This window comes from Gouania willdenowi, chromosome 20 (genome assembly GCF_900634775.1).
Source record: "Gouania willdenowi chromosome 20, fGouWil2.1, whole genome shotgun sequence".
NCBI lineage: Eukaryota > Metazoa > Chordata > Actinopteri > Blenniiformes > Gobiesocidae > Gouania > Gouania willdenowi.
Genome location: NC_041063.1, coordinates 11,118,890 through 11,138,695, shown reverse-complemented (window position 1 = coordinate 11,138,695; position 19,806 = coordinate 11,118,890). Strand labels below are relative to the sequence as shown.

Genomic DNA, 19,806 nt, shown 5'->3' with positions numbered 1-19,806 from the left:
AAATTTTAGAAGTATTTGATTTATAAATATTAATATAATATTTGTGAATATAATATTAACAAAGGCTAAATATTATTGTCTTAGTTTGTAGCTATTGATTAGGGGAATGTTTTGAACAATATTACACATAGAGTAAAACCTTAAAAAAAGTGTTAAATGTCTTTTAAAAACCTTTATTTAGAAAACGGTGTTGTAGATTTTGGACGTCACGTTAGCTCCCTCAGCCAATCCACTTCCTGACAAACCCAATCAGCTGACAGCCGCATGACAGGCAGGCCCCGCGCATGCGCAGCAGCGATTTCCCTGTATGAGGAATATGGCAGCGTCCTGAGTTCTGTCGGGGGAAGAAGAACGGCGCAGCTGAGCACCTTCAGCATCACTGTGGGAGAACCGAGAGGCACCCGGCCAGCACTTGGAGGAGGGTGGGGGGTTCAGGGACTGGCACGAGTATCACCCGATAACACAGTTGGAGGTAAAAGTCTCCGTGTGCTGCTGCCACTTTGTTCCTTTCCATGTTTGCTTGAGTGGACCTTACAGCTAATGCGACGAGCTAGTTCAGCCGTGCGGCGTGAGTTAGCAGCTTAGCCTGTTGCTAACCCTGGCCTGGTACAGTCCCGTACATCTGACGCTGAAGTGTGCAGGTTTGTGTTCCTCCTCTCTTTATGTTTAGCAGAACGTGTGTTGCTGTGGTTGTTGATTTATGCACACTGTTCCAGCGCTAAGGCCTGGCTGCTGCAGTGAAGCACAGATGTGGCTAACTGCACTGATCAGGAGGAAACGTCAATACTGGTGGACATGGATTTATTTTTTGACAGGTCCAGTGAACATCTTCTGCCTGAGCCACCCATTACCATTAGTTATTGGATTATTTATAGAGCTCTCTTATATCTAATGCAAACCAGTATATTTTAGTTTTTACAATAAAACTAGTAATTTCTGGAGCTTTAATTTGTTATATGTCAAAAGATTTAAAGCTGCTAGGGACAATAACAAACGTAACACATACATATATTACTGTTAAATGTATAGTGTACGAATCATCGATCATTACATTCAAATTTATTTCTTCTGAAAAACTGGACAATTTATTCACCTAGGTTGAAATTGCCGCCGAAATATTGTATGTGACTAATTCATAAACAATCGGTTTGTTGACAAACAGCTATGTGAATTAAAACTTCAGTTTCGCCCATTGCATTGTGGGATTTAGAGTCCCATAGAAGAATGCAAAGATGGCACCAGAACACAAAAGTTTCTTGAAGAATTTCTTTTTTTTTTAACTGTGATTTCTTCGCCAGACAAGGAAGACAGTGATTCACTTGATGCTATTTTTGTCCAGGTTTCTTTATGGTTTTTTAGTTATATTTTATAGGCCTGCTGTAGACCGATTTGAGTAATCGGTGAGCGCTAAGATCGGCCCAATTAATCATTCGTGCTTTTGTGTATTCATAATAGTTCTTGGATTAATAAACAAAAAAGCTATGTTTGTTTTGTTTGAGAGTTGTTTGAATTAAGAAAAGCGCTTGATAGCCTGAAGTCATGAACTGGAGTTCCTCGATCCTAACCAGTACAGTGCTCGACTCAGTTGATTTTTCATTTTCAGCATAATTCTATTAACTATGTTGATCTAGAACTTAGGCAGATTTAGTGTGTTGTCAACCCTGTAATATTGAATAGTATAAAGTTGTGGAATGATGCTAAACTTAGCTGGGGAGTTAAATATTGGTGAGGGCTATATATTCATTACGTAATGACTGTGACACATGATAGATCGACCCTTGTACCCAAACTACTCGAGCAGTTTTTTAATTAACAGGGGCTTCTTTAAAGAAAACTGCTGATCTGTTCACCATTTTGACGTGATGGTGTAAACTTTTTTATTTAGTATGCATTGTGCACAGGTAAAACCCCAAATCCATCCAATTAATAGCTAGCAGACCTAATTTTTGTGATGCAATACCTGAGGCAGCACTGTAGCTGATGTGTGCAGTTGACACTTTATTATTCCCCGCTTCAAAGTGTGGAAGGGAGGGAGATAGGTTGGAGCTCCATCCGTGCGTCGGAGTTAAAGGGGACAGCTTTCCTCAGAAACTGTTAAGATGGGATAACCACCATTTGATATGTGGCTTCAGGTATCAATACCTTGATGGAGTTCAAAAATAAGAAGCGCTATATTTTTTTTCGAGTTATTGCCCTTTTCTGTTTTTTTTTTACTCTGTTCGTGGTATCTTCAAAGGGGACAGCTTTCCTCAGAAACTGTTTAAGATAGGATAACCAAAATCGGTGTGTGGCTTCAGGATTATCAATACCTTGATGAGTTCGAAAATGAGAAGTGCACAAATATTTTTTCTGGAGTTATTGTCCTTGTGCCGTTCTTTTTACTCTGTTCGAGGTATCTTCAAAGGGGACAGCTTTTCTTAGAAAACGTTTAAGATAGTTAGTCCAATTTATATTCTGATGTGATAATGTTTTATTATGTATACATTTAAGTTTTTAGATTTAGGACATTTAGAAAAAGGTTGTGAGTTATGACACCAATCTGATGGGGGATGTTGATGACTGTCTTCTTGTTTCAGCTGTTCTGATTTCCTGTGTTATTTAATCTTGTTTTATATAATCTGACCTAGTGGTTAATATAACAATTATTGGTTTGAAGTTTGTGAGATCTGTTTTGAACAGTATGGTGCAGAAAATATTTGCTTTGAGCCTGCACGCCATCTAAATGTACTGGTTTCATCTACTAATCAGTTTGATAGCAGGCAAAAATAATAATAATAAATGTTACACTCATTATTTGTATTACTATTAATAGTTTATTTTTCTTTTTACAGAAGTAGGTTTTTTTTTCTGCACATGTTTAGTTCTTTATTTCATTTGGTCGTTGTATGTAGAGAGGAAGGAAAACTGAAGTCAGGCTTTTCCAGGATCCTGGCAGAGTGCTGACACAGATTCCCTCTTTCCCAGTGCAATCGCCAGGCAAACACTGCACCAAGGACAAGTAGGGAGTCAAAATCTGTACCTCGTCTTTATCCTTATGCTATTATTTAGAAGCTTGGCCAAACATCATTTTCCCTGCGATTTTTATTTCATTTATTTATTGCACTTTTTCCATTGCTAATCCTCAAATAGTCATTGTTTGTTCAGCAGCCAGTAGTTTAAAACCCGTGCTTTATCATAAGCTTCTGTCTGGTAGGATTAGAATTGCTCTTTACCCACTGATACAAGCAACATCCACGTTTTGACAACAACTTAGGACTCATGTGTTATTGGTTTGTGTTGTTTGCTATCTTCAGTCTAAGAACAAATCCAAATCCACTCTTGTGCTTAAGGTAATGCTGACTTGGCGTTCTTTATTTATTTGTTTTTTGTTAAAGACAATGCAAAAGCCAAAAAGATTAGTAAATATTTTAAAAATAATGTTGATGGACAAACATGTACAGTATTCTCAATGCCTGCTGAATACTTATCATTATTTAATTATTGGACAACTCACTACATATGTGTTTAGTACATGTGCTGATTAAAACAGTTTTAGATTTTTGTGCTAGACCAATTCTAAAACTTTGTCTTAAGCTTTTCACTATGTTTTTGACATGAAACAAACACTCAAAATTCTGAAGAAAAAAAATATTTGTAATAACAGCTTGGTTTTTTTTTTTTTTTTCAGTCAGCATGTTTTATACCAAAAAGACAAAACCTATTATCTTAGTCATACGGATGGGTATAAGCTACATCTGTAGCCACAGCTCCTAGTAGCAGTCTATCGGATAGGCCAGCTTTCTAATCTGCACATAATGGATCCTCTAAGAACCTTCAAATTCATTCATATATTTATGTAACATACATGGCAAGATGATTCAACAACATTTGGGAAACCCAACCTTATGGTTAATAACATTATTTTCTACCACTTTTCCTGTCCCCATAGTGATTTTGTTATTTTTTTTACCCAAGTAAGACCCTCCATGTTGACTCCCCTGGTTCATTATATGATTTTATTTAAATAACCTTTCATTAATCTTAGTTCTACCTGAATGGAGTGTTCAAAGTAAGGTCGTGCAGTTCTCGTCTTGCAGAAAAGTCATGGCTTATAAAAATCAGCATCAGTCTGATGAGCATTCTTGTTTAGTGCTGCATAATCACTGTTTGCAGAGCACTAACTCTACACAAGACTGAGTGTCGTGGGAGTGTTTCACTTATAGCTGAAAAATGTTGAATGGGTGTGTGAACTGTTTTTCTTTAGGTCTAAGTGTGCTACTTGAACCTGCTCAGAAAAATGCAACTTAATATTCTACCAATGTTGAAGCTGATACACCAAATTATTCAGCTTTTTTTTTTTTACGTTTCATTTTCCTGTTATTCATTCATTCCACTGATGCTATTTGGTTTCTCTTTTGTAGGTCCTGTGAAAAGATGAATGTCGTCAAAGAAAACAAAGACCTTGCTTGCTTCTACACCACCAAGCACTCTTGGAGGGGAAAGTAAGACTAATGTTTTTATTGTTCCCTTAAGTTCATATTAACTCAATATTTTTCTCTCAATACGGTTTTACAAGAAAAATGATACTGGACCAAATAAAAAGGCCACACACATTTATTTATTTATTTTTTACTTGATACTGCATGCTTTTCAAACAAGGTATTATCTATGTTGTTGTTAGGTTGTCTAATTTTTTGCGAGGGCACTTTGTATTTTAGATTTTTCCTTTTATATATTTTTTTTCTTTTAACTTGTTCGAATGAAAAAAAATAAAATGAATCACCAGCGGCACAATATCAACATTTTCAGTTTTCTCTTCTGAAGTGTGGCTTCTTTCAGGGCAGGTTTGAGTTGCTGAAAGCAATTTTTAGAGTACTGACCCATTCAGTACGGGGCCCCTTTAAGACAGAAGTAGCATGGGCCATGTGAGAGGTGTGTAAATGGAGCTCCTTGTGAATCTGTAGAACAGCTTTGAACACAGTGAGTTTGTGGTGTTACGGAAGAGTAATACATGCACTGGTTCCTCAAACGTCTCCCACTACTTCTAACAATCATAACTGAAAGAGTCTTAAAGAGGACAAACGGACATCTGTACTCTGTCTCATACAGTCAGCCGTTAACACAGAGGAAGTTTCCTCGTGCCTTTACACATGGAGGGAAGTTGAGTGAGAGCGGAGCGCAGTAGCAGACACTTGAGAGACGCTGCAAACTAAGTGAAATGCAAAAAAAAATCGTTAAAATAAAATATTATTTTAGGTGATACAGTACCATCATTTTCTCTAGGGCTGGGACTTAAATGCGTTATTTGTGATGATTAATTACAGGAAAAAAACGCGCAAAAAAAAAAAACAGTTAATCACAGTTAATTCTTTTTTATACACTCCAAACACCGTGGAACCTTTGTTATTTCTCAAGTTCCTGCTATTCCCATAATACTGATGCACAGACTACAACACAAGACGGGAGACTCTGAGGAGAAGTCGTTGCCGTGTTTCGTGGGTGATAATTTTAATTTAAATAAAAACACCAGACACTCAGACAGTGCTAGCTGCAACATGCTGCGAGCAGGAAGTGTCTCTAATCTGCACGCACTGGACAAGATGACAGGGTTCAGATCCAAAATGAATAAGTCAATGAGTGATAAATGAACAAAGTCAGTGGATAAATGATTGTAGTGGACAGTCAGGATGTGGGCGGGGCTAGAAGCAGTGTTACAGCTAGCGTCGTCTGACCCAAGTTACCAACTTATTTCAGTACTTTATTTTGTGATGAACAGTGTTATTTTTGATTTGCTAATTTACAGCACTGTGATTGATGGGTCTGTTTTATATTATTTTATATTATCTGAAGGAGAGAAAAAACAACAAGTTTGGTGTTCAATAATTGTTGCTAATTGTGTTACAGTTTTTGATTTTATGGACCTGATGTTTTATTTTATTTGTGTTTTGTATTATTTGGAGATTGACAAAAGTTAACATCAATATTCCCCCTGGTGGTCTAAACTAAAGGTGGCAGCAGCCCTTGGGACTAGTTTCAAATTCAGAAGAATGTAAAGATCTGCATCTGTATCTGTTTGAGTCTGTTAAAAACAATAAATTACTTTATAAAGCTACTTTGTTATATATATATCAACCTTTTGATTTGCCAAAATAATATCATTCCTTTAAATGAAAATACCTCAAATCGAGGGCTTTTCTCAGCAATTTTTAGGTCAGCTTAAAAAAGACATTAATTACAGAGCACGATTAATTAATTACTCATTTTTTTTTAAATCTCTTGACACACTGATTTTCTCTCTGGCCAATAATGGAAAACTCAAAAATATCACCAAAATCGATGTATTGCTTGGCCTAGTATCAAATTGGTTTACAAAACAATCTAATCCTGAAAGGTTTATAGTTTCAAACAAGGACCGGATGCCTGCAGACCGCACTCCAGTTCCACATCAGCAGTTCTGCGATCAGTGGCTTATGTAGCTCCAAGCAAAAGAAGCAACCTGGCCCTGTTTTGTAATTTCATTTTATTAATTCCATTTCACAGATGAAAATCTTTTATTCAGTTTTATTACTTCTGTCATTATCATAGGGATAAAAGGGAAAACCCTTGCAGTAAATAAATATGTCTGTCGATCAAATTCAGTGTTTGGCAATTTGGGTTTAAGCAGTGTTATAATTGGATATGCTACATCCAGTGCTTTGGAAACTATCAATAAATTGAGAGAACATGGTTTATTACATGTCTACATAACGTATGCTGTACTGTAGTGTTTTTTTGTTTTTGTTGAATTGCATGCTTAAGCTTTTGTCACAAATCTACTCGCTGCCTTGTGTAGATATACCCACAGACCCTCAAAGTGAATAGCATGAAGAAGCTCTATTTGAGCAATGTGCTCTGGGATCATATTACCAGTACTGACCCTCTTAATGTCTTTGTCCCATTAAAGCACCCCCATTGACTTGGGTAACTCAAGCAGGACTGCAGAGCATTAGCCATCATCAAAGCCTCATCGTGCTAATGCTTTCCATGTTGACCAGCAAAGCCAAGTGTTGAAGGATAAAGTCTGTCAGACTGAGTAACCTCCATCAGGCCACATAGGTGTTGACTTTCATGTTGTGACGGCCCGGATTGAATTAATGAAACTCTGCTGAAAAATCCTTTCAGTGACTAAGAAGAAAGTGATACTGTATGCTGAGTAAGGCGAAAGCACAGCATGAGACATGATCAAAAAGAAAAAGATAAAAGACTAATCTACATTCAGTGCTTGTTTAAAGGGATCCTCCACTGTTTTTACAAATGTGGCCTAAAACCTTTGAAATGTCCTGATTAGAAGATCTTTGTCTAACAAAACGCATTATTTTGTACTATATTCATTTTATTAACTTTTAAAAATGATACTAGTTTACCGTTTGAGAGCCTGTGCACCGCCATATTGAAATTACTTCATTGATGATGCCAATCGCCCCATTGAGTTCTATAGGAGGTGATGTATTCAGAATCATTTAGCAGCTTTTTCAGCCAAAAATACAACTTGTGCTGCTTTGAGTTGCTTTAAAAATCAGTAAAAGTTTAAAAAAAAAAGTCGATGAAAACCTCTTTTGTTTAACAAAATTTGAAAAACCGTGAACCGAAAAAAATCTTGTTCCTTTTCTCTTCTTCATGTCGTTAACGAAACAGCAGAGTTGGAACTGTTGCCCCCTGCGTTCACAGATTTTTTTTGGGTCACAGATTTTGTTTATCAATTACGGCTTTACATCGACTTTTTTTTTTTTTTTAACTTTTACTGATTTTTAGAGCACACCCAAAGCAGCGCAAGTTGTCATTTTGACTGAAAAAGCTGCTAAATAAAGTTAATAAAACAAATATGGTGAAAAAGAATGCGTTTTGTCAGACGTATATCTTTTAATAATGACATTTCTAAGGTTGTATAAACAGTGGAGGCTCCCTTTAAGGCTGTTGTGTGGTTTATCACTGCTATTTAAGGACAGTTTAGTATGAATCCTGGCAACCACTGATCTAGAGGAGACGGCTCATAATAAACATTTTTTTTTATTCTGACAGAGTGTTAATCAGCCATAAGAGATTTTAGTTTACTTTTTTTTTTGTATCTTTCATTACGAACTCATAAGAGTTAGTTCCTCTATGTTTTGTACAAACCGTATGCTTATGGAGACAAAAAGTTAAAATCTTAACTAAGATCATCTTTTGAAGATTGCCCATTGAGAGGTTTCTAAACTTTGATTAGGTTTTCAGATGGATTAGTGATCATAGATCATTAAGTCAAACTCAACGTCCGGGGGCCAAATCTGGCCCCTAAGAGCAAGAACATGAATAATTGTGTAAATTATTAAATAATCCAGTTGTAGATATCTCAAATTCAGTCATTTAATGAAACTCTACAATGTTTTTAGGGGCGTGCCTTTTTCTTTATTGATATCACATGAATGCAGTCACTTTTAATTGCAAATTGTGGAATTACACAAAAATTGGTTACAAGATTAAGAAATTTTGAAGTCAAGATCCAGCAGGGACTGATATGAGAAACCAGGGCACAATGATGTTAAAATTGTTCTTTTTCCATCACCTATGATCTGTAGCCACTTGAGATCAAACTGGCTCATATTTGGCCCCTGAACTAAATTAGTTTGACACCCCTGTCATTGATAGATACATTGGGTATAAGCCTGAAACAATATGAGAACAACAAAAAACATATTTGCATTAAAAAAAAACTGTTATTTTCTCAAACATTAAACATGCAAAGCGTACTTTCCGTCAGGTTTCAGTTTTAGTATGTAGTTCAAGGCTTTTTATACACAGGACTGTATAGTTGATGACACAGGAAGCTCAATGGTCATCTGACCTGCAGGGTGTTTCGAGTTTAGAGAGAGATGATTTATGAAAGTTATGGCCTGCAGTGTCTCATACAGCTCTTGCAGCTATTGGATAGATATGTGTCTGTCATCTCCAATGAGAAGATAAGATAAGATGATCCTTTATTCATCTCGCAAAAGGAGAAATTTACAGTGTTACAGCAGCAAAGCAGGATAGAAGAAAATCACACAGTGCAAAATTAAATTAAAGAAGATATTTTCCTATTTATATCTTATTTAACAATGAGGAGGCAAACCTATTCCTTCACTTCAGCATTCAGCTTCATTGAATTTGCTGCAGGCTATTCATATACAGCATGTTATACTCTATCACACATTATTTGTTTTAAATGTGTTTGATGTCTTGCTTTAATCTCTTTCCAAGGTAGGCCCATGCATCTATATTCTATTTAGGTTTTATCAGAGTCGGATATATGCTAGGTTAGCTCTTTATTGTGAGAGGCGTCATATTGCTGCATATCCTGTTGAAGTGGCAGTTATGAAGAGAGTTGCAGGATATTGCTTAACGTGATAATTATGAAACCTCATGAATGGGAAGATTTTACAATTTCATATTTCCTTTAACTTAAGTGTACCTTGTAATTGTGAAAATATCAACATCAATTTCAACTTAGTGTGTAGATTTAGTAAAAATAGATAAATCAATAACTTAACAAATGTTATTTTGAACAGCGCTGACCTGTTTTAAATAGTGTAATAAATAAATATGTGATTCTGAACAGGGAAAATATAATAGATTTTGGGTAAAAATACAAAACAAACAAAACTTCAAATACATGTCAAATCCCTTTATAGTCGACATAGCAATTTTAATTTTAGAGGTATCAGCCAATCAAGTATTCACAGATAATGTTGATGGCACGTCAGGCGTCTGCCGCTCTGCTCGTATAAAAGGAGTTAAAAATGTTTTTAAAAAAATATGCTATATGTATAAAAACATTAGCCCACTTAACACAAAGGTGAATACAGCAGTTGCAGAAGCACTGGTGCTTAAAGATATCTGAAAATTGCTTGTTCATGTGATCTTTGGACAGCAACACATCCATTGTGTACGAGCTTTGCATCCCAGGAGCTGGCCAATTTATCTGGATTCTTAATAATATATGGATGAAACGACGTGTAGTATTTTTGTTTGCAAGGTCATTCTAATACCCTAAAGGGGCCACTTATGAAATGACACATCCCAACAGAGGGATGATGAGCCTGGGCTGTGTGTCCCACTCTGGCCTTGCCGGTGGCCATGCTTTGTCCTGTGTCTGCTTGTGTTCGTCATGACTCTCACAAACAGAGAAAATGCTTTTGTTGAAACCACCTCTCATCTATAGTTCCCGTTGCTCTGCTTCTTTTGAGATGATTAGTTCCCATAGTAGAAACTTGCTATCAAGAAAGACCCTCATGAGGATGTGCAAAAAAGGAAAGGAGCCGATTCAGCAATTTTCTGCACAAAGGCCAACAGTTGTTGAGTGCCGGGTTGCTGAGAGAACATTGTGTACATAGACATACTGTAAATAGCTTAAAGAGTAACTAAACCCCAAAAACCACTTTTTTCTTGCTGAATACAAATGTATTTGTGTATGAAGTCGAGCTGTTGATTGATCCAGGTCCAATTCTCAACATTTTAGTCAAACTATTTCAATTTGGCATATTTTGTGTAAAATGTCAGAGTGACTGCCATATATGGGTTTAAACAATAGATTTTTGCTTGGCTGGCTGAGAACAAGATCATGTGATGTTTTGGGACCATCATGTGTCACAAGCGAGCACTGTTAGCCCCGCCCCTTTTATAAAAACTAGCACCTGTGGGCTCTACAATCTGTGGTGAGTAGGGTGGATTGAGAGAAGAGTGAATAGAGAGCTGTAATGAGTATCTAGTTAACAGCGTAGATTGTTCATTGGAGATTTTATAGTGTAGAGGGGGGCGTGTCATAACTGCTCCCGTAGCCCCTCCCATTTTCAAGGCATTTTTGGAATTTCCCTCCTAGTGGCAGGTCAGGAGAATGCAGGGGTTTGGTTAATCTTTAAGAAAGGCTATACAGGAATGTTTTCTCCCAAATATTAAAAACTGTGTTTTTATAAACTTTTATATTTAGTTTCACAGATTCTACTTTAGCCAAAAGGATAAGGACAACTGAAGTCTTTGTTAAACCACACTACACTGATTCTGATACACTGAGCACATTTTTTTTTGGTTAATGCTTGTGGGTTCATATCATACATAGACTAAAAAAGAATGGATGGGACAAGGTCCTGGTGGGGAGTGAAGCTTTTATTTTTAGAGCACCCCCTGTTGACTGGCTGCAGTATAGGTAAAACCCCGCCTCCTCAATGTTAACAGATGAAATGTGGGTCAAACTGTAAAGTTAAAATACTCGTCACATAATTTGTTTCCAAACCTAAACTCTGCTGTGATCATTAGTTATTATCACCCTACATTGTGTTCAAGTGCTCATTTTTCTGTGAAGTGTGTTTTAAATAAGTTATTTGAGGTTGACAAACAGGATTTTACGTCATATATGACAATGATTGACAGCCGCGGATCTTGCGTAGCTCTCCGTGTGAATAGCAGTTACGTCATGGAGGAAAGCCAAGACGTGTGATTTTCTACATTTTTAAATAGAGTACGTTTAAATATTTGAGTTGAAATATATCGTGGTTTTGTACTAACCTCTTTGATCTGAACAAGCCATTGGTAGAATTTCCAGTGGAAAGATACTTCTATGTTCTTGGCGTAGCTGAGCTGCGTAACTCATCAGGGCAGTATGCTAAATGGGCGGGGCATGTTACCAGGGCTCCTCCCGCCGGACCCTACAGCGCAGACTCTGGCTCCAAAATTGCAAGATGGAAATGCCCCTAAGCGCTGTATTTTGGCTTCATGAACATTGAGTGGGAACAGCTACAGTGTCTACCCACTGGTTCATATGCACATGCTTTCTTTCTGTATATAACATAGAAAGGGAAACAAAAGAGAATTTGACACTTCCTTCCCATTGTGAAAACTCTCAGGCAGCTCTTTGCGCTGCAACCTCAGAAAGTAACTTATTACTTTACTGCTTGCAGACAAGAAGTTGTGACCCTTCATTTGGTTTTCGGTTAAAAGACTGAGCAAACTGCACAAAAGAACACGCAGACTGTCACTTTGTCATATCTGTGAGATTGATAAGCCAGCGTCCTATTCAGGGTGTACCCCTCCCTACGCCCTGAGTCAGCTGAGATAGGCTCCTACTGACCCGTCAGTCTTGTAATTCTCCTGTTTTTTCCTCGTATGAATGAGTCATTAACATACATGAGCACTCAGAAAGGAACTAACCAAACATAAACACTGTGTAGTTATTTTATACTCATTATCGTACATAAGACACATCAAATTGCTTATCTACCGCCAAGCTCTTGCATTAAATATACTTGTTTACACAATTAAATAGTTTGTCATAGTAACCAATTCTAAATCCAAACTGTTACAAAGTCTGGTACACTTGTGCTGTTTCATACATTGCTTTAGTCTTGTGATGAGGAATTGTCTGATTTGTACTGTTTATTTATTAAATGTTTCAGGTACAAAAGAGTCTTCTCTGTGGGGACGCATGGTATCACCACCTACAATCCCACCACGTTAGAAGTCACAAATCAGGTCAGTGTGTGAGCAGCATGTCGTCATTAATGAACCTATAGATGGGCTGCAGTGTTTTTCACAGAACGTTAAATGCAATACGTCCAGTAGCAGTTTCATTCACTGTCAAATTGATAATTCTATACAACCATTAGGTGTGTGTATTATATCCTAATCATTTCATCATTGGTCTGCATCTATCATCAGACGGGGGATGTATAAATACACTTATCAATTATAATAAAGATTGAAATGGAACACTGATCACTTATAAGCAGCATATATTATATGAATGTATTTAGTGCTAAGTAAAAAATTGTGACGCTCATACAATCCAGTTTTCCTTCAAGCATGATATTATACTACCAAGTTTAATAATTCAAAACTATAACAGACTTTTAATCAGACCATCCATTCAAAAGAGCAGGCACACTTCACTATATATCAAATGATAAAGATTTACAAGTTCCAGTCCCTTTTTAATAATGTTTTATTAATAAGTAAAGAGTTTAGCTATAATAAAATAGTAGTAAAACTAAACTGACCCTGTGTGATGGACAGCTGCTTTCTTTCCTGTTTGTTAACATGTTTGTTTGCTGTCCCCTGCTTGCAGTGGCCTTATGGTGACATCTGTGGCATCAGTCCAGTTGGAAAAGGTCAGGGGACGGAGTTTAACCTCACATTCCGCAAAGGCAGCAACAAAAAGTCAGAAACGCTCAAGTTTTCAACAGAGCACCGCACAGAGCTGCTTACAGAAGCACTGGTAAGAAAGAAGACACTGAGGAGGGGTGTAGTTGGCTCAATGGATTCCAATAAGTGGCTCTGACACAGTTGTTGTGGATGTGCTGGCTTAGAGATGTTTGATTGCAAAAAAAGTCACATTTATAGCTGGATATCAAATGTGTGAGCAGGGGATGTTTTCCCCACCATTTTCTCTTCAAAAGTCACGACAATGTAAAGGAGGGGAATACTGGAATAAATGGGATTACTATAAAGAAAGACACACAATACCTGTACCAAAATGCGATACCTCACTTTTATATTTATTTTATCTTTTTATACATTTTTGTGCCTTTTTGTACATCCTAGTCCCCTGTTTGTTCTGTATTTTGTTCTATATTACAAAATGAAAGCTCTCTCTACAATAGTAGCGAGATACTTTTTCCAACTGCAGATCCACTCGCCCTTTTTTTTTAGTGTCCACCCTAACTCATTTTCTTCTGTATCTCCCCCCCTCACTCAGTTGTAGGTGTGAAGTTTATTTTGCCCTTCTTTCGGGAGGGCTGCAGACAGTCATGATTCCACAATATAATAAACATGCATAGATTTTTTGAAAATGATGCACTAAATCTAGTGTTAACCTTGGACTATTTCTGCAGACATTGTAAAACTAAATAAAAATAAAGCACCACACACTACTTGTTGAATAGGAAATGTATCGTCATTAAAAGACATTTTGCCATTATCTCCTTTATGACTTGTCAATATGGTGTTGGCATGTGATGAATTTCTATTTGATCTCATATTTGTTTCCTTGTTCTCCTATGCAGAGATTCAGAACAGAGTTTTCAGAGGGGAAGATAAGAGGCAGGGTAAGTACCAACCTCTTTTCTAAAGAAAAGATCATGAGTTTGGTTTACTAAATGTCCTTTTCACATGTGCCTCCTGTGACGTAGCGTTTCGACTGCTACAAGCATCATTGGAGCGACACAAGAAAGCCTGTGAGTTTAGAGGTGACGCCAGGTGGCATTGATCAAATCGACCCTCACACCAACCGAGTGGTGTGCTCGTACGACTATCGAAACATAGAAGGTTTCGCCGAGGTCTCAGACTACCAGGGAGGGTTCTGCATACTGTCTGGAGGCTTCAGCAGGCTGGTATGACATCATACAGTTCACCTTTATGGTTTTGCATCAACTGAGGTTCCTGTTTTGATTTGGATTTGCATGACAACATTTACATGTTCCTTTCTCCTCACTCAGCATTTGTTTGCCTCGGAGCATCGAGATGAATCATCCGCAGTGCCATCGAGCACGCTGGGAACTTCATCGGTATCACGCTACGGCTGAGGAAGGAAACTTTGACCTTTGAAGGATTTATGACGGACAGGTTGGGGAAATACAGCTCAGACGAGAGCATCACTTCTCTGGCTGAGTTTGTGGTGCAGAAGATCACACCCAGACACCTGGTCAGGGCACTCAGCCTTCCTATTAGACCTTTACATTTCCAGTGCATGTCAAGTTCCAAAATAACCCCAGAGCCCCCCCCTTTTTATTTTATTTTATTTACGTTGTATATCACCTATAAATTAACCTAGAGTTGAAACATATTTTTATGGCTTGTTTTGATAAAATAATTTTTTTAATTGTTTCAATTAAACTGAAATGTTTGACTTTACAATAACTTTACAGTATTAGTTATGGAGGACGAGGAGTGCCACAATTAAATAAATAAATAAATACATCATTTATTCATTAATTAAAAGTGTCTATAATTAATTAAATTAATTTTACATTTAATTTTCATTCTGAAAAGTATGAAGTATAAATATTTCACGATTAATTTATTCTTTTCATGGTATTATTTCCACAGACTTTGACGATGAATGAAATGGGTAAAAAAAAAAAAAATAGTCAAATATCTATGCTTCATACTTTTCAAAATGCAATGTAAAATGGATTTAATTAAATGTTGGCACATTTAATGAATGGTGAATTTATTTATTCAATTGTGGCACTTCTCATCCTCCATCGTTAATGCTCTCTTCAGCAAATGCATATATAACTACTTTCCATTTCAGGGAATTAATGTTTTTAACCAAGAGTATAAGCATGCTTTTTGTCAATATTATCTGAGTACAAGATTTTTTGACTCATTTCAAATAAGTGAGATGTTGAATAAAATAATGACTTTTAAAAGTGTCAGTAATAGTATTTTCAGTAGGAGTTTAAAATATATTATTTGTGCAAAAACCCTTTGCTAAGTTCAAAGAATTAATTGAACAATGTTATTTTTCTGTTTCGGTTGCTGCAATTTACTTTTTTTGATTTCAAAGTTATTTGAGTGTATTATTTGAGGAGAAAAGCTGTTCAGTAGGATGCCGTTGGATATGGAGCTAAAGTCTATTCGCATTTGTTCCTTTCAGGAGCCTGTTAAGCGTATCCTGGCCCTGACGGAGACGTGTCTAGTGGAGAGAGACCCTGCTTCCTACAACATAGTTACTATTAAACCCTTTGGAGAGGTGAGCCTCTACAACTTAAACTTTAGGATTAAAGACTGTCTTGGTTTAAATCATATTAGTGGCCAATTTGTAATAGCTCAGATGTAGGAACTACTTAATGTGAATTAACTCTCAACATCTGCTCCCAGATGTATTTTAATTTGTCCACTTTTACCCTTTTACCTTCAGGTTTTTGCTCTCATTTGTGATGTGGACAACCCTCAGCAGTTCAGTCTAGAATTCATCAGGGGTCAAATCAGGAAATATTCCTCCACTGAAAGGTACGCGACACAAATAATACCCTTGATCAGAGTACGCATCTAATTTCACCACAAATGAAATAGTCTGTATCTATCTGAACGTTCACGTGCAGGGACTCCCTGTTAGCCAGCCTACTTGATGGTGTCCGTGCATCGGGCAACAGGGACGTGTGTGTCAAAATGGCGCCCACCCGTCGAGGACAGCGGTGGGGTTTACTGAGCATGCCAGTGGATGAGGAGGTGGAGAGTTTGCACCTCAAATTTCTGGCAGCACCTCCAAGTGAGTAAAAGCAGTGTCTTATTTAATAGGATTTAACTTTTCATGCTATGCCACTGAAATCAGGACAAATAATATTTATTTTGAAAAACTCTGGAATGAGAGTAATTGTGGCAATTTGCATTGTGTCTTGAGTCAAAACAACTTCTATAAATATATTACATCTAACAAGGTTAATTAAATGATCAATTAATAGGAATGAATAAATATTGAAAGGGTTGCTCTGTAAATGTGAGCTTTATGTGTGATTACAATAGCATGTCATGCCAAGCTTGCGTTACTACATTTGTGTTTCCGGATCATGCAGTGATTGTCGACTGCACCATGGTGACAGTGATAGCGTGCATGATCCGTAACTGCCGTAAAATAGGCCTGAACGGATGTAGACGCAGTTTGCACGTGTAAAACAGATCGTATTTCATCCATATGTTGACATTAACCCAAATTATTGCATGTTTTTGACCTTCATGAGTAAAAAGTTAAGAAATTATGGTGAAAGAAAAAAAAAACTATTATCAGATGCATTTATGAACTTGTTGACTTTAATGATCAAAGTTCAGCTTTGATAACTATTTTATGTTGTTTCATTATTTTTTCCTCCATTCAGATGGAAACTTTGCAGATGCTGTATTCAGATTCAACGCCAACATATCCTATAGTGGAGTGTTACATGCTGTAACACAAGATGTAAGTGTGCTTTTTTTTCAGTTTGTGTCTACATTGGATATTATGATTGTAATTTTCTCTTTTGTGTACTTTTTTCTTCAGGGACTTTTCTCAGAAAATAAAGAGAAGCTTATCAACAATGCCATCCTGGCTCTTTTAACCCAGGAAGCCGAGCTGCCAGCTCTCAATGCTGAGTTAGAAAGTCATTTTCAAGCCATCCGTCGCTTGGTGGCCTCCAAGGCCGGCTTCCAGGCTTTCACCCAGCTGCCAAAGTAAGACAGCAACACACACTTACCTTGAGCTACGTTGCCTCTAAATCCTGGGAAGCGTTTTTGATGAGCTGCTTGTAACAGGCATGCTCTGTCATTCCAAGGTCTGGTCAAGGGTCTGGACACACTGATGCAACGTAAATATGAATCCATACATCTCAGTCTACCCTTTTAGCGCACTCACTCTCTGTTTATCATATTTTCCTCAGTCTTTTTTCCAGAATATACCCCAGCTGTTTGTCAGCTTTCTTTTTATCTTTGTTCTGCTTTCTCCAGCTTTAAGACAGGCTCTTCTGAAAGCAGGTGGTGTCATTTTGTTCAGTCCAGCTGCCTCAGTCTGTCTTGGCCCACCTCGACCACCAAGCCATCTTCTCCTTGTTGTTCCTTCATCTTTCTCCCATTACCTGCTTTAGCCACTCTGTGCTCTAAATTTATTAAGAAAAATTTAACTTGTCGACCTTTACTAGTCTGTGGGGATCACTGAGATGTATGAGAGGAAGTATATTTACCATTTCTTCCTCGTTCTCCTGTTTTTTGTTACACAAATGAGCCAGAATTGGTTTCCCAAAAGATTCATTGCTAGAGTGGCTTTGTGTTTTATTCGAAGACGGGGCTTGGAGCGAATCTTATCTACATTTTTAGGGTGAAATATTTTGTACAAAGGCGTGGAGAAATTTTGGAGAAAAAGTGGTTAAAAGGTCCTAATGTTGAGCTAATCTTTAAATGACATCTGCACAACTAATGGGTTAAAAATACAAGCCACTTCAAAAGCAATGAAATCTTTGTGTACTCAACCCCCGACCTGTTTTATATTTTTATGGTTTGTATTCTGTTTAATTTAAGATGTTTCTCGGTCCCATTTTCTGTCTTTGTTTTTCCTTTTTTTTTTATTCAAATGTGTGTGTGCGCATCTGTGTTTCAGGTTCCGAGAAAAGTTAGGTGTGAAAACGGTAAAAGCTTTGAAAAGGAACAACAACAGTGTGACCCATGCTGCTATCGATATGCTCTGTGCCCTAATGTGTGTAAGTAACTTCAGCAAACAAATTTACATTGTTTATGTTTGAGTTCTGTGAAAATGTTTCTCCTGATCTGAACATGTTCTCCTTGTTTCTCCCTCCAGCCAATGCATGATGATTATGATCTGAGACAAGAGCAGCTGAACAAAGCCTCCCTACTCTCCTCCAAGAAATTCCTAGAAAACCTACTTGAAAAATTCATCACTAATGTTGTACGTGTTTTTATATTGGTTTACACAAGTGCAGGAACTATTTGACAAACTTGTTGTTTATTATTTCTATTGTTTCCTTCCCAGGATCATGGAACTGGAGCGTTGGTCATCAGCGCTCTATTAGATTTCCTTACATTTGCCCTGTGCGCCCCCTACAGTGAAACCACAGAGGGGCAGCAGTTTGATATGCTGCTGGAGATGGTAGCCTCTGATGGACGGACACTTTTCAAACTCTTTCAGGTAGTCAAAACAAACCAAAAAGCAAACAAACGTCCACTGATTTATACAGTAAACATGCATTGATTTGTCCTGATCCATAGCATCCCTCTATGGCAATAGTAAAAGGAGCAGGGCTGGTAATGAAGGCCATTATTGAGGTAAACCTTTCTACTTGACTGTGATGTCTGATGGTAATCTAAAAAGAAACCACATAAGTTGAGGTTTTCTGATGATCTTTTATTTAGGAGGGAGACAAAGAAATTGCCACTAAAATGCAGGAGCTGGCCCTGAGTGAAGGAGCTCTCCCAAGACATCTGCACACGTCTTTATTCACCATCAGCACAGACCAGCGGATGCTGACCAACAGGTCCAACCTCACCCACCATATTGTAGCAGTTTTTGTCACTTTAAATGTTTTCTTCTCAGTAACGGAGATTTATCGACATCTAGTCTGTGCAAAGTCTCTGAACCTTGTCACCTTTTGTTTATCAGACAGCTGAGTCGTCATCTAGTGGGGTTGTGGACTGCAGAGAATCCTGTGGCCATGAACCTTTTGAAGAGGATACTGGTAAATTCCAATCTTGTGAATTAAGTTATTTTTTTAAAATTACATAAAAAAATATTTATTCTCTCTTGTTGTGTTTTTCTCTTTTAGCCGATGGGTTTGTTGGGGTATCTGGACAGTCCTGACGCTGTCCCAGAGAAAGATATGGACAGAATGCACATACGTGACAACTTAAAAATTGCATCGGTACCTATGCATGTTTTAGTTTATCTTTGTTTTTAATGAATAGCACAGGGGTCACCAACCTTTCTGAAACTGTGAGCAACTTCAAAGCTAGTGAATAGTCCAAAGGTGCTACCATTATAAAAAAGCACTTTTTTAAGACTAAATGTTCACGTTTTCACTTTGAGTTTCAAAATGCAACACTACATTTCTCCTAATTTACGCAATTGTTTCATTTTCATTCTGTTTCACAGAAAATACTCATGTTCCTATTTCACTAGCCACTAAAAATTTTAACTAATCGTAAAATAAAACATGTGTGTTTAACCACCGTTGTGTAATATTTTTTTGAAGATCCACTTTGCATTTTTATTTAAACATATCACAACCCTTACACCAAATCTGACACCTAAAAACATTTGCCACAATGTTTTTGTGAAAATAAACATTTAAAGATGTTAAT

General features: G+C 37.3%; 1 protein-coding gene across 1 annotated transcript in view; it reads left to right on the top strand.

Annotated features, from left to right (window-relative positions):
- The first annotated feature begins 308 nt into the window (after window positions 1–308).
- The window catches only part of dnajc13 (DnaJ heat shock protein family (Hsp40) member C13), a 39,622-nt gene continuing 20,124 nt past the window's right edge, over window positions 309–19,806 (top strand). The window contains 20 exon segments of the mRNA XM_028434221.1: window positions 309–641; window positions 4,401–4,481; window positions 12,423–12,498; window positions 13,091–13,240; window positions 14,028–14,069; window positions 14,154–14,354; window positions 14,460–14,487; window positions 14,490–14,665; window positions 15,623–15,718; window positions 15,887–15,978; window positions 16,071–16,237; window positions 16,842–16,921; window positions 17,003–17,172; window positions 18,092–18,191; window positions 18,290–18,397; window positions 18,482–18,637; window positions 18,718–18,774; window positions 18,862–18,983; window positions 19,109–19,184; window positions 19,272–19,367. Coding sequence (XP_028290022.1) covers window positions 4,414–4,481; window positions 12,423–12,498; window positions 13,091–13,240; window positions 14,028–14,069; window positions 14,154–14,354; window positions 14,460–14,487; window positions 14,490–14,665; window positions 15,623–15,718; window positions 15,887–15,978; window positions 16,071–16,237; window positions 16,842–16,921; window positions 17,003–17,172; window positions 18,092–18,191; window positions 18,290–18,397; window positions 18,482–18,637; window positions 18,718–18,774; window positions 18,862–18,983; window positions 19,109–19,184; window positions 19,272–19,367 — 2,061 coding nt within the window. The 5' untranslated portion in view covers window positions 309–641; window positions 4,401–4,413.